The sequence below is a fragment of the Hippichthys cyanospilos genome, chromosome 6, assembly GCF_059441005.1.
Source record: "Hippichthys cyanospilos isolate Australia breed blue-spotted pipefish chromosome 6, RoL_Hcya_1.0, whole genome shotgun sequence".
Taxonomy (NCBI): Eukaryota; Metazoa; Chordata; class Actinopteri; order Syngnathiformes; family Syngnathidae; genus Hippichthys; species Hippichthys cyanospilos.
Genome location: NC_142374.1, coordinates 24,724,163 through 24,739,363, shown reverse-complemented (window position 1 = coordinate 24,739,363; position 15,201 = coordinate 24,724,163). Strand labels below are relative to the sequence as shown.

Genomic DNA, 15,201 nt, shown 5'->3' with positions numbered 1-15,201 from the left:
TTGCATGTATACTAGTAGACATGGATATTTTCTGTTGGAGTTGTTTGTGAAGAAAGTGTGAGGAGATGACACGTCTCCTGCAGTTATAAGAAGAAAGCAGGCCCCCGCGACCTAAACACAGGGCGGATCAATATGGGGGGTCGCCATGTTACTGGGAAAGAAGGAAGCGGCGATTGCATGTGATTGTGCAAGGACTGACATCTACATCCCCCACTATCACGAGTTGATTGTTACGATGCTTCCATATGTCTCCCCTAAACCTTCAGGGCAGCAAATGGCTTTGTAACTAGGGCTAATGAATAAAAGAAAGCTCAAACAGGATTTTTATCAGACCGGTAGGAGATCTGTGATGATGCGCGTTCTCCTCGTGAGTAAAAAGAATCCAAGCCCCTTGTCTTCCTTCCGTGTGTTTTGTTTATTAAATGTTCTAGGTTGACAGAACCTGACAGGATAGTGTGTGCTATAACTGAGAGGAACCTCATGAATAACCATGTGGGTCCTTTACTTGTTGCAGAAAGATTTAACTTGGAGGAAGAATCTCTCTTTAACCCTTGTAAGTTTTTTTGTCCTCTCCGTTGAGATTTACATCAAAGGATTTCAAATTAAAAGGAAATCATTGAAAGAAGACATTAAGAAGGTGAAATTTCACCCAAATGGTCAAAGTTCAACATGGCGTGATCACTTGGTTATCACATTACTTGGAGTGTGCCAGCCCTTGTCTAAAATACTTCTCTGCACCACCACAGATTTTTACACATCTTAAAATTAGTGCCATCATTATAAGGTCAAAACTAACTCATAGAAAGACATGATAGCCGACCTCTCTGCTAGCATATCAATTTTGACAATATTGGTCAATACATAACTAAGCAAAAAAAAAATCACGTAAAACCTTTGAATGAAAATGATTGATCTGCTTTTTCAATGTTTTTTCTTGTATTTATGTTTGTATTCCCTCTCACGTTCCCTTTCATGTTTTCTCTTTTTAGTCTGTTTTGTATCGTTAGCAGGTGTGCGTCTATGACATCTTCCTGCTTTTTGTAACTCAGAACTACGGGAAATGTAGTTCTCCTGTTGTCAACCTCTAATATAGAGATATTGTTCTATTAATATGCATCAACACATTTTGTCTAAATCTATGAACTTAGAAAACAAATATAACTATTAACCACATACTATACTTTGCGAAAGACACCACAGGAGAAAATGTTACAACAGAACATTAAAATTGAACTTAAAAAGCTGAGAGCTAACCACGCCAAATTGTTTGTTAAAATGTAATAAAATGAGTGTATTCATAAACCGAAGTTACAGTAGCTCACAACTCACGCTGCGTTGTGATGTCCTCGGAATGATGTAGAAGTCGCTTTGAGAGATTTATAGAAGTGTTTCATCTCTCATTGGATGAGATGTTATTGACATAAGACCTTGTATTATTGCTGCATTGCTATTTAAAAATCACATTGTTCCAAATATGAGCATTTTTTTTTCACAAGTGTGTATCAAATTTTCTGCCCTTGGCATTCATGCGTAGCCAAGAAGAGGCTCTCACTTTCCAAAAGATTGATGTCCTGATTTTTATGAATGTCTATTAAGAGGATAAAGTGCGTTTGTGTCCTCTGAAGCACCAAAAAGAACAAGTCTGATTGCAGGTTGCACTGCCTTTTTTATTCAGCAATTACCCATGCACTTATTATTTGCCCATATTTGTCAAAAACAGATCCCTACTGAGTGCGCGTGTATGTTGTTCCATGTCCAAGCAGACGTCACGCACGCACACATCACTTCTCTTCTGATGTTCTTCTATTTGCTCATTTATTGTCGATTAGATTATGTACAAATATAATAATATAGTCATCGGCCCCTCTCAAAAGCCTGCAAAGAACAACACAAGTACCCCAAACCCGAGTGTATCTAAAATACATTTTAATCTTGCTCAAACATTTTTTTTTTCCAACAATATTGTTGACAATAATCATCATAATGAGCATCGTCACCATTCTTCACAGAACTGTACAATCATGGAAATTGTTCGACATCAAGGCACAAGACAACAGCCCACTGTGGGGGGGTACGGGATTTTTTTTCTTTGTGTGTTTGCTTTTTGTGGGTGGGAGGGGGTCCGGGGTAGGCTGACGGGGGTCCGGCTGGCTGGATGATGCTGGCTGGGTGACGCTACACAACAGGTGGCGCTGCAAAAACTCGGTGAGCACTTTTTTTTTTCCCCCAATGATACGAATGTATAAAAGACAGCAAATGTACACAAACTAAAGTGCGTTTTTTTGTTTTTTTTCTTTTGACGGGACAAAAGCAAGATGGAAATGTCCATTTTGAATGTGAGAGTACGCAAAGGGCCGGTGGACTATTGATTTTCCGCTCCGTAGTTGTTTGTTGGTCTTCTCGTCGTTTTCTCGCCACATGTCAACCTGTTTTGACACAAAAACAGTGCGCCAACCCGGTTACATGTAGACCAGGGGAGTCCAAACGTTTTCCTTACAGAAAAATTGAAACGCGATAAGGCCATGTTGGAGTTTTTTGGTTTATTTGACTTGTTAACATATGTATATATATATTGCGTAATATATGTATATACATTGTTTAAGAGTCCGGACATTGAATCCTGAGCATTTTTCTTTTGGTTTGCTTTTTTCAAATGTTTGGTTAACGTTGGGCCTGAAAATGTGGTCGTTTATTTATTACTTTAGATGCAATAATCAATTACTTTTTAATTGAGTACAATGAAAATAGCCATTTCCTTTCGCCAAAGACTTCTAGAAATCTAAATTACTTGGGGGTGAATGGCTGGATCGGTTAAAATTGATGAGGTAAGTTTGGATTTTTTTTCACACGGTCTAGTTTCAAAGTTTTGGAAAAAGTGTTTGCCGTGTCAAAATTCATTATTAGCTGATCGCACGGGCCGCGAAAATGTGGCTGGTGGGCCGCAAATGGCCTGCGGGCCGTAGTTTGGACACCTCTGATGTCCACTACTTTATGCCTGACACTAGTTTCAAAAATTAACTCAAACTATTAAAAAAAAAAGGTCTGCTAAAACAAAATACTAAAATGTTGAAAAAGGGACGCAAAAACGTAACCACACTCAAATATTTGTCAAAAAGATCTAGATTAAACAATTTTATTCAGTTAATTCAAATATTTACTTACAACATAATAATGGTAAAACTGTGACGATGCAGTAGTAGTTAAAAGCTTACAATAAAAAGGATGTTTAAAAGTTAAAATGCTAAAATGTTAGCTTAAAAATATTCAAACAAAGCTACCACATGCTAAAATGTTCAACAACTACATTATTATAGAGTATATATATTTTGTCGTTTATAATTACATGATAAAATATGAATTAAAAGCACCACAAAGCTAAAAGATTGTTTTAGAGAGATCGTAAAACATAACCAGGCTAAAACGTTAGCGCTAACCTCATCATTTTGGTCCACCCTATCCATTCTCTGCTTTTTAACGCGTCCGTTTATCCGACCCGATAGCTGATGCGTCGAATTTACCTTTTTTTTTTTTTTTTTTTTTTCCTCCCCCCCGAAGGCGCGTCGACGCGCTCACATGGCGATGCTTCTCCGCCGCCGTCCGAAGGCTTTGGCGCCGACGTTGGTGGGCACAAAGTTGCTGTTGCCCATTCCCCCCGACCGGCTGAGGAAGTCGGCCAGGCGGTGGGTGACGCAGGTGGCTGTATTGCAGGCTCGCTTCTGCGCTGTAACGCTGCTTCAAGGGAAGCGGAGGAGATGGTTAAGGTGCTGGATGTCAAAGTTCACCCGCAAAAAAAAAAATGGCAAATTGAACATATTTCTCAGGTGTCTTAGCAAGGCGCATTTTTCGAGGCGTTTTAGTCCACGTAAGTGTAGAAATAGAATATAAAAATAGCTCAATTTTCATTTCCGGTGACCGTTTTGTGAAAACACATCACATTTCGTTTCAAGTTCATTATAACGCGTTATAACGAAGTTACGTTATACTGGTGACTTGTTCATTAGAGCCAAAGGCTACACAAAAATGTTATTCGAAAAAGCTACTTAAAACATGACTACTAACCTTAGCTTAAACTTTCATGAGGTGATTAAAAAGGTGATTAAAAACTCAAATGCTAGTTGACAAAGATGCTATGAAGACAATTACGCTAAAATGTCTTTTAAAAATGAATTTGTTTCCGTGTTCTTATTGTTGCTTTGGGTAATATTTTGGTAGTTTGTAAATTCTTACCTGTGTACTGTATACGCCGGGCCCACGTCTTTCTTTCTTTCTTTCTTTCTTTCTTTCTTTCTTTCTTTCTTTCTTTCTGTCTTTCTGTCTTTTCCGTCTTTCTGTCTTTCCTTCTTTCTTTCTTTCTGTCTTTCTGTCTTTCCGTCTTTCCGTCTTTCTTTCTACCGCACTGAATGAAAGTCAGCTATTGCTTTCTGGTAGAAAAATATGTTTATTGAACAAAGAACATGGCGGCACCTGCTGATTGATGTTACATGTGAAGAGGTGGGTGTGTGTATTTGTGTGCATGTGCAGGGGGTGTCTCTGGTGGTGTACAGCAAAGAACATCTGATTGTCTGATCGAGGGCTGGGCGATATGGCCTTTAAATTAAAAAAAATATATTTTGCACCCTTCAACTTCCACAGAAATATATTTTTTTTATAGATACCGTAATTCCCCAAATATAATATGAACCTATTTGTAAGACGCACCCTTAATTTTGGGGTAAATTCTGGTATTTTCTACGTGACCGTGTATCAGACACACTAACTTTGGCAACAACGTAAAAACTATAGCAAAACAGAATAAATCGTATCTCTAAAGTCTTCATATTTTCTTGAACTCATATCCTTAAGTTATGTATTTGTTCCGAATTAAGTGTGTTTCGAATTTCCCCAAATTGTGAGCGGTCAGTGTACACCTCACAAGTGAGGTCGAATGGAATCGTTTTCCGTGTTCTCTAACCGGTGAGCTCTTGATGGAATCAGCTGGAGACATTGTAGCCGCTCGGTTTTCCTAATATTCTTGTGTGTGAAAAACGTTGGACTCGGATGTTGGTTCAGTCTACTTGTTTCTTTCATTGATTACTAATGCTGTTAAAACAGCAACTTCAAATGTATTATTCTTTTTAATACTGTCCAAAATAAAACAAAATACAACATAACTATTCATTATAAAATATTAACTTTGCTATTATTCATAAAACCCTTCAAGTTTTCATTGATTTAAAAAAAAAAAAAATCTGCTCATTTTTGTACTTTACAAAATTATCTCGAGGACTGGATTAAACCTATTTGCGGGCCAGAACCGGCCCACGGGTCTTATGTTTGACACCCCTGTGGTCAAGCATATAGCGGATATGAAAAAAATAATACATTTCAAGTTACCGTTTATAGGACGCACACTTACTTTCGGCCTTCATTTTTCAGGAAAAAAAAGTGTCTCATATTTGAGGAATTACAGTATCATGCGGTAATGTCAATATAAGCATTTCTCCTTGTCAGAGGTGATAGTATTTGTAATTTGAAAATATATCACATCATCATTTTGGAGGATTTTGTTTTCAAAGTCTAGTGTGCCTCACAGTGGCCATTCATAGAAAAGCAGCGCAGTACATTTGATACGGTATCGCTAGTGCTTGCAAGAGTTGACCAAACCAGCAGCCTCTGGAATAAATTAAATAGCAATTGGCATTATTTATTTATATATTTACCTTCTTGGCATGCATTTAGGATAAAATAATAACAAATAAAATAGATTACCAACGCGAAGAACATTTTAAAAAACAAGAAAAGATGTTATTTATTTATTTATTTATTTATTTATTTATCTTCTTGGCATGCATTGAGGATAAAATAATAAAAAAATACAATAGATTACCTGTGACTTGCTAAGAAAATTTAAAAAAACAATAAAAGGTTTTATTTATTTATTTATTTATTTATGTATTTATTTATTCTGAACATGGTACACATTTCTTAATGTACCACACACTTCTTAAAAATAAAATAATAATGTTTGATGGGGAAAAAAATCGATCTGTAATTTGAATGTCTTGATAAGGCGACACGGCTAATCGAGCGGATGAATCGCCCAGCCCTAGTCCGAGACCCGAGACGGACGCCCGTCTTTTTTTTTTTTCTCTCTCTCTTCGCGGCGGTCAGGCAAGTCGGGGCAACATGCGCCGGCCGACGAGGACGGCTGGGGGGTAATGGCATAGCGAGTGGCGGAAGAGGGTGACGGCGTAAAAGGGGGTGCGGTTAGACGGCGTCAAACGTCTCGCCGTAGCTGGCGTAGCGCTCGCCATCGGGAGCGCCGCGCTTCTTGCCGGGCGTTCCCGCTCCCACGTTGGTGCGCGGGAACGTCTGCAACTTGTGCAGCTCCTGAGAGAGTTTGCCCAGTACGCAGGTGCTGAGGTTGGAGCAGCGCTTGGCCAGCGGCCGGCCCATGCTGTCAGAATCGGGGTACACAATGCATACGGATCACATGCACGGGGCGGGGATCAGGCGGGGACAAAAAAAAAAAAAAACATTCACATGCAGGAAGAATCAGTGGATCCCACCGGAAATCGAACATTTTTGGACACCGTGCGCCGTCAGATTGCTCCAAAAATGACCACAGGTATTGTGTGGTTCTTCTATCTGGGCCACTGACATATAGTGACAATGAAATGCTACTCCTATAGTAAGTCTTTGAGAAAATATTTAAAAAAAAAAAAAAAAAAAACATTGTTCGAATCCTAAAATGTTATACATAAAAAAATATTTTTTCACCATCTATTTATGCTAAAAAAAATTGATTAATATTATTTGATGCGGTTCAACAATGCAAAAAGATTTGATCTAAAATGTGAGTTAAAAGGTTTGTTACAAATGTTAGTTGTTTTTTTAATATACATCCTATAGTAAAGTTAAAACATAACTTCTTAATACTCGTTTAAAAATGAGAGGTATAACTATGCTATGCTTGGCAATACATACATTTAATTTGGTGAATTGGGTTTGTAGAATGCTCAAATGAAATTCAAGTTTTAAAAAAAAATCTAAGCTATCCTCTGAATAGCTATTTTTGCAACAGGTGTGAAGTTTGAATTAGAATTAGTAGAAATGTAATTATTTTAACCTGGATATTTTTATCTATTTATCAAACCTTCATAGAAGTTACTGTTCTTTATCATAATCATTTAGAATGACATGAAAGAAAAAAATTGAGATTTTAATCTTCGGCCATAATAAATTCTTTACATACAAATAAATATAGCCAAACATTAAATTTGAGTTTCGATATGTGAAAAACTGTGAACTCATTTATTGAACTTGTTAGCTACAACTAAACTGCTATTTATATGTATTTTTTATTTTCCCTGAAACTGTATCTTGGTTAAAATTGTCTTCAAAATCAAAGTCAAACCCTGTGGTGTTCAAACTACGGCCCGGGGGCCATTTGCGGCCCACCGTCTACGTTTCTCCGGCCCGCAAGAATATCCAAATAAATACATTTGGATATGGCCCGCAATCCTATTTAAAAACATGATAACTATTTAAGAAAAAAAAAATCCTCATCATCTTTAACAAATAACGTTGGCAAATAGACAATGCTTGCGTAACCAAATGTCATTGTTGAATGAGCTAACGTAAATAAAAAAAAATAATTGTTGTGTGTGCGGCCCTCAGGGGAAAAACTCTGGACGCCCCTGGTCAAATCCATCGCTCGACTCCGAGCGAATCCGTAAGATTTCCGGTGGGATGCATTGCGGTTGTCTCCAACCATGCGTTTGCGACTCGAGAAATCCCTTCCCCCGTTCCGTTCCATTCGCGCGGGCATGCCAATCCGTCTCGTGCCAGCAAAGCACTTGGTAGCCCGTTTCTCGCATCACGCTACATCCTTTCATGCAAGTATAATGCACCCCCCCCCCCCCCCCCCGCCCCCGCCCCATCTTTAGAAAACATATTTTCTTACATAAATGACAGACATAGTTGCATCCTATTCTCATGCCAACTACTTTCATGCCCATTTCCATCCTTGTGCATGCGGGAACGCCTTCATGACAGCTTTTGCCACGCGTTTGAATTCGAGGCTTCGTCTCTCGCTGACCACCGGGAAAATGAGCACCCATGGTGCGGATTCTGTCGAAATTTTGCCTCGGTTTGTTCAGCTGAATCAAGACGCTGGAACGTTCGTCAAAAATCCGGAATGTCAAATTTGCTACATGCAGTAGCTGCAATGGTTGGAATGGGTGATTCGTCAAATATGCGACTCTTGATCTGGGAGTTTTTGTGGCAAATATATAAGAAATGTCCTGAGAGCCAGCCTATTGCGTTTTCTTTCATTCTCCATTTTGTCCCAATAAGACCACAAAGTTTCACTCGCTCAGTGCTGGCCCAGTAAAAATGGATCGTAGACGCGTGTAGCCTTCAATTGCAGTGAATGAACCAACCAATCTATTCTATGCGCCTTATAATACGGTGCTCCTTAGAAATGAAATCACTTTTAAAATAGGTCATTCGTTGAAGGTGCGGCTTAAAATACTGTAGAAAATAGTTCCCAACATAGCCTGAATTTTACATTCGAAAAATACGGCATGTAAAAGTCCCCGAATAATCATGAAAAAAGGACATTGATGCTAATGGTGAGCACGGACGTACCTGTTGCCCTCAGCCGCCTGCTGCTGCTGTTCCAGCTCCTCGGCCGTCATCTGCACAAACTCCTTGACGATGGCGTTGAGTAGCCGCCGCGCCTCGTAGTCCGTCAGCGTCACTCGCTCCGACATGGACTCCAACGCCGGTCTGCGGGAGAGTTTGACGCAAGGGTTTGCACTGAACTACAGTTCCCCTCGAATTTTGCTTCCAAATTGTTCGGTAAACGTGATGGCTGGTGATGGGGAAATGAAGTTGTCATCATGTTTTACCTCCTTAGATTGTGCTTTTGGTTTAAAGATAAATGCTTGTGCTGTAGAAACTGATTACATTTCCACTCCATCTTTGAATTAGGAGCCATCTAGAGGAATCGACGAGTATCGCAAGTGCGTCACGAAGCTTCATTTAATGATGACGCCAAAACATATATTGAAAGGGTTAACACTCAAAAATCCTTAAAAGCTGCTTTTCGTCGGATCGTATAAATAAGTGGTGCCAAACCTGCGGCCCGCGGGCCGGTTCCGGCCCACAAAATGGTTTCATCTGGCCTGCGGGATAATATTGTAAAGTATAAAAATGAGCAAAAAAAATTACATTTTTATGATGAGTAGTCATGATTGACTTTTCAAGTTATATAATTAGATACCATGATTTTACTGGCCCACTTGGGAATAGAATTTCCTCCATGCGGCCCACTAGGTAAAGCAAGTTTGACACCCATGGTATAAATGCAGCTACCGTGAAGTTTCAAACTGTTCCATGAAATTTCTGAAAAAATTCCAACTAAGATGATGAAGAAAAAAAGTAGGCAAGTACCCCCTAACTTGCAAAGCATTTTTCTTAAAAAAACAAAAACAAAACGTAATCTCTAGTGTTTTCAGCTTTGAATTGCATTTCTCGTGGCACCTGTAGCTGTATTTTTTCAGCAACTCCAGTTCCACTTTTGGCTCTGGATCATCTGCCCGGAAATTGTATCATCAATAGTACAAAACAATTTTCGAAAGAACGTTCAATAACATCCTTAACGTTCCAACTCATTTGCTCTCAATTTGAAACACATACTATTCCTGTCACGGCATTAAATTACACCTGCCGTTACTAGCAGAAACACACACTCCCTGAAGTGTTTTCACGCACCCCCTTTGAAAAGCTGCCCTAAAAGCAGTGTGAGGCATCGGGAGGCAAGGCCGGTTAGGCGGTCCCTGGCCAAATGAGATGGATGGAAGTGATGCGAGCGTGGGGGTGGGGGGGCGCCCGGGGTCAAGGCGGCGCGGCCCCGGTGCGGTCGGACGTCACCGGCTCCGAGGGGAATGACGGAAGGGCGCCCGTCCACGCAGGAAAACAATCTGCGCAAAGTGCCCCCCTAGTCTTAATGGGCATCTGCCTTTAGATATATTGATAGTGATGCTTTTACCGGCACTCGTATATATCATTAACTATCTTTAGCGCTGTACCCAAAATGGTGAAGTTGACACTGACAAAAGACATGCTGTATTCAAATGACAATGCGTTTATTATTCTGATGCAGTTTTAATATTATTTCAATGTCGTGCTCGCTTCAGATGTGGAATAACGCAAGAAAAGAAACGCAGAGACATTTTAAACCGCTAATATGACAGTCCAAGTATATGCTCAGTATATGTTAAAAAATGAACTAATATTAAATTACATTTTACAATCTTTACAAATGCGCTATATACCATATATAAAAGCTAGTCATTATAATCTAATAATACAAATTTTTAACCATTTTCAGCATGCATTTTAAGACATTTAATTTATGATTAAAAATAGAAATATCATAGCAAAAATTCAAAGGCTATTTTTAAAACTATTTTTAAGTAATACTTTTTTAAAATCATGTACATTACACATTTTAAATTATAATATTCAGAACACAAAAATAGTACTAATAATACAAAAATTAAAAAAACATTCAAAAAATTAATGTTTTTTTCCCCCTTGGCATTATTCATTTCAAAGACCATTTAAAATAACTAAGTACCATAACTCAGCATTTTCATACAGTCAATTAATTTTTAAAAGCACATTTTAATGAATAGATCCAAGAAGACAAAAATAAGAATGAAAGCATTAATTAGCACTATTCCTGCATCACATTTGTATTGCTGTCATCATCACACGTACCGACATTCAGTCTTTTTTTTTTTTTTAACCACTTTAAATGGGACGTTCATGGGCGACGACAATTTCTCAATGACCATGTACACTTGTTAAACGCAATTTCCTTGTATTTATTACATTATAGTAATCAGGCTGCGGATGACATTATGCGACAAGGTTTAAACGGATTAGCTTTACCGGCAGATGTCGTTTTCCGACAAACAGGTGCTCTTACCTGGCGGGGGCAGCTTGCGAGCAGTACATCTGGCAGATGACCAGGGCATATGCGACCAGGAGCGCCGAGATCTTCAACGTCACCATGGTACCCCCCTGCGCCGCACAAACACGCGCACACACTCGTACTTGTAAAAACGCACCCCGGAGGTGACATTTCGTTCATATCCCTGAAAGCATCCCACCAAAAATGGAGGCGCCGCCTGTTCTGGGGAGTGGGACTGAGCTGCACGAGCCTGTGTGTGTGTGTGTGTGTGTGTGTGTGCGTTGAGAAGTGTTTGCAGATGGGAGCACGTGTATGAGAAGGATGAAGAGTGGGGCTAACTCCGTCAAACATACTCTTTTAAAAATAGAACATAAGAACATAATAATAATAGAATATTATCCGATGATAATATAAAATATATTATAAAAATTCAATTTAAAAATAATAATGCTAGTATATATATATATATATATATATATATATAATATAAAAAATATTGAAATATAATAGGGCGGAAAATACAAACAGGAAAAAAAGGTTCGTTGAAACATAACGATGCCAAAGTAATTGTTTTAAATGTTTTTTACATTAGTAAAATTATATTCAAACTATAGGAAAGAAATGTTTAGTAAAGAAAAAAAACTTAATAAAATGCTAGTTAAAAAAATCTTGGCTGAATATGAGTTAGCATCCGAGGGTTGAAACAGCACCGCTCGAATGTTAGTTAAAAAGTACGCTAAAGTAAGTTTAATATTGCTGAGAGCGCATGAGTATGATGAAACGTTATGGGCAAAATTTCACATATAGACATTCCTACGTTTAAACATGAACAAATTTTATTTTCGTTGAAACAAGTTTACGCTAAAACGTTTGGTTAAACCGTAATTGCGACATAGCCAAGCTAAAATTGGCGTGAAAAAAATGTGAACAACAATCAAAAACACTCTTTAGAAATAATTTGATCATTTGAAAAGTTACTTTTACATGACTCCACAAAAATCTTTGTTAAAAACCAAAATGACAAACTATTTTTTTACATAGCGCCCGTTTAAAAATAGCCATGCAAAAACATGAGTTAAAACACAGTCACGCTTATAAATGACAAATTCTGTTGAAATAGGACAGAAATGAATCGCGTTCTTAAAACATCAGTACGCTAAAATACTAAGAGAGGGAGGAGGAGGAGAAGGACATAGGATGATGATGATGACGGAGAGCAAGAAGAGGGGGTGACTCCATCCGAGCTTCCCTGAGGAACTGCATTAGTGGAATGAGCTGCCATTGCCTCTCACACACACACACACACACACACACACTCAGAAATTGCCTGTCCAATATCCCGAATACTTTGTTCAGTATTATCATCAATAACCAAATCACGACAAAGACAACACTCACCTTCGACGAGAAGCACCAAAAAATGATTTAAAAATCTCAAAAATGTTTTTGTCGTTGTTTTGGGTCGGGATCAAGCGCGGCGAGCTGTGTTTTTGCGCTCAGCGGCGAGGCGGCGGCACCCTATATATCCCGCCACCCGGGTTTGTGCATCGGCCGCGGAGGTGGCTAATTATCCCGCGGCCCGACCAATGGGGCGACGAGCCGGGTCGGACGGGAGCCAATGGGAGCGCGGCCAGTTACGCGGACGTCATCCACGCAGCCAGTCCATTCACAAAAATCCGCCTCATTTGCATTGATGTCATTCATTAAATGGGCAGAAGGGGGTGCCCCCCCCCCCACCCCGCATTACTTTTTTTTTTCTTCTTTTTTGGGGCGGGGCCATCTACTGGCAAGGGAGCACACTACACATTGAGGCTCTCATTCATAAGCTTATGCAATGATGTGACTCACCACTCAAACTTTAGCACAGTGGCGTCAAACATACGGCTCGCGGGCCGGGTCTGGTCCGCAAACGAGTTTAATCCGGCCCGCAAGATTATATTGTCAAGTATAAAAATAAGATGATTTTTTTGGATTAATAGTAATCGATGTTTTATGATTAATAGTGATGTTGTGTTTGGGCTGTTTTGGACCATTGTATACCATTGGCAACAATGTCAAAACTATAGCAAAACAGAATAAATACCACTTTCCGAAATTATTGCTACGCGTTAAGTGGGTTTCAAATTTCCCACATTGCGAGCAGTCAGTGAACACCTCATCAATTATTGTTGCATGCGCTCCAAGCAGTTGTTTTTTTCTTTTCTTCGTGACGCAGCTCATGTTCATTTTACCATAAATACCCAAAGTTGCGCAGCATCCGTGTTTCACCAAGTTTGTGATTGTGTGTATGTGCCCAAAAAAAAAGAAAAACGCAATTAATACATGAGTCAAATGGAATCCCTTTTTCCGTCTTTTCTAACCATCAGACATCATAATTTTTACAAGATCCTCTCCATTTTCCTAATATTCCTGTGTGTGAACAGGGATAGACTCGGACGTTGTTCCAGTCCGCTCGCTTCTTTTATTGAAACACGAGCTACTGTTGGCTGCAACAGGCGCTTGATGCTAACGGCCAACTGACATCCACCCTCTTGCTCGTCCCATTACGGTAATTATTGTAAGTAAGAATACGGCCGATATAAAAATGCACATCTGTGGGTCAAAACTCAGCTTGTGTGGTTGACAGATAAATTTTTCTCAAATGGTGTCGAATAAAAAAAAAAAAAAAAGACTACACATTTTTAAGTTACAGTTTATAGGACGCATCCATACTTTTGGCTTTCATTTTTGGAAAAAAAAGTGTCTTATATTTAAGGAATTAATTTCCTGAGAGCTATGATAGCTAAAGTTTCAAAACGACGTTGATGATAAATGTTAGTTGGACGCCGCTATAGGAAAATCAAAGTTCCAAGATGCTTGTTAGAGCTTAAGTTCAAACGAAAAGAGGCGTGAATCATCATTCATACGCTTATGCTTAGCGTGTTTTGGTGGTCTCACGCCACGTCCGCTCGCATCAAAGACTATTGAGCTAACGGAGTGATTGGAGGCACTAACGACAAAAGGGGGGGCGGACGCTGCCCACGCGCCGAGCAAACTACTTGCCCGTCCTCGGATCGATGGCTGCCGTTTCTCCAAAGCAATTACGCAACTCTTTGTCATGCGTCTCCATCCCTTTTTGTCAGCCGCCGCGTGCGTGCGTGCGTGCGTGCGTGTGTTCCTTTGAACATAATTACATGAAAATTTTCAAGCTAAATGCTTGGATAAAAATAAGTGTTGGATAGAAAATATTAGGGGGGGAAATGTTGAGGAAATTTGTTTAAAAAAAGTTGTTACAGCATTACTACACTGATGTTCATTTTGCCATAATACCATTTAAAAATAATGCAAAAAAATCATCAGTTCATTCCATTCAAAAGGCAAATTTTTCCATTTTTGTAGTCCAGACATAAATCTATCAATCAAACATTCAATTCCATATGTCATTTATATGTGTAGCGAATCAAAGACTGTCTTAAAAAACAGCATTAGGTAAATATCTTAATCGTGTATAAAACTGTATAATCTGTAGAAAATTGTGAGTTAAAAGGTGTGTATTTCTGACATTATTTTACTATAAATAATTTACCTTCTATTTATATATCATATAACTACTAAACTGCTATATTTGTTGGTGAATTTTTTCTTAATTTTATTTTCAGTGCCGTGGATTGAGCATTCTCGTCTTTTAAAATAGTAATAACAATAATAAATAATACAGTTCTCATCATTTTTTTTTGTGGAGTGTAGCTGACACCCTGGACTTATGCTTTCCTAAGCCAATTGAGCAACGTAGTGATAACTGTGACCAATGGGAGGCAGTGTTTCCACACTTACAACACAACTATCACTTCCATCAATTCTAACTGAAGAATGGAAGTCAACCTTTCATACGATACCACACGTGTTTGCATAGACATAGCACGCAATTTTCCTTTGGCCTTGAAAGACGAGTGAAAACGCTAAATATACTGGCCCTCTGGAGGTTGTCTTATCCCGATAACACTTGGCACAGAAAACCGTGTTCAGTCGTGTGCTGCATAAAACATATTCTTGTGAATAAATTTCTGGCGGTTCCCCTTTTACACTTGAGGTGAACCCCCAAATCAGCCCAGTTTAGCATTGGCAATTCCTTTTTGCTGATTTCTTTGGAAGCGCTTTGCTAGTTTTGTGCATCGCAGGCAGTGTGTGTCAGAAGAGCAGAAGAGGGAGGGGCTTGTGCGTCATAGAGGAACCCCATTAGACGGGATGAACCTTTT

General features: G+C 39.1%; 1 protein-coding gene across 3 annotated transcripts; it reads right to left on the bottom strand.

Annotated features, from left to right (window-relative positions):
* Positions 1 to 1,646: 1,646 nt before the first annotated feature.
* LOC148422971 (calcitonin-1-like) lies at positions 1,647 to 12,494 on the bottom strand. Of its 3 annotated transcripts, none has more exons than XR_015865954.1 (5): positions 12,365 to 12,494; positions 10,982 to 11,076; positions 8,632 to 8,772; positions 3,519 to 3,732; positions 1,647 to 2,426 (listed from the first exon to the last, which is right to left on the bottom strand). XR_015865954.1 is itself a non-coding variant. In XM_088417811.1 (4 exons), exons 2-4 carry the CDS (start codon positions 11,065 to 11,067, stop codon positions 6,247 to 6,249), a joined length of 417 nt encoding a protein of 138 aa, XP_088273937.1. In that variant the 5' UTR covers positions 11,068 to 11,076; positions 12,365 to 12,494; the 3' UTR covers positions 3,748 to 6,246. The 3 variants fall into 3 exon arrangements, 1 of the variants encoding a protein (XP_088273937.1); XR_015865955.1 differs by having other exon boundaries at positions 3,519 to 3,729; XM_088417811.1 differs by lacking the exons at positions 1,647 to 2,426; positions 3,519 to 3,732 and adding an exon at positions 3,748 to 6,436.
* Between the last annotated feature and the right edge of the window lie 2,707 nt (positions 12,495 to 15,201).

What these genes read in the sequence shown, in the direction of transcription:
- LOC148422971 (XM_088417811.1), bottom strand. Translation starts at nt 11,067, where the DNA reads ATGGTGACGTTGAAGATCTCGGCGCTCCTGGTCGCATATGCCCTGGTC. An exon ending in TCGCAAGCTGCCCCCGCCAG is followed by an intron (nt 8,773 to 10,981) that starts GTAAGAGCACCT and finishes ACTCTCCCGCAG; the next exon opens with ACCGGCGTTGGAGTCCATGT. An exon ending in CAGGCGGCTGAGGGCAACAG is followed by an intron (nt 6,437 to 8,631) that starts GTACGTCCGTGC and finishes CGATTCTGACAG; the next exon opens with CATGGGCCGGCCGCTGGCCA.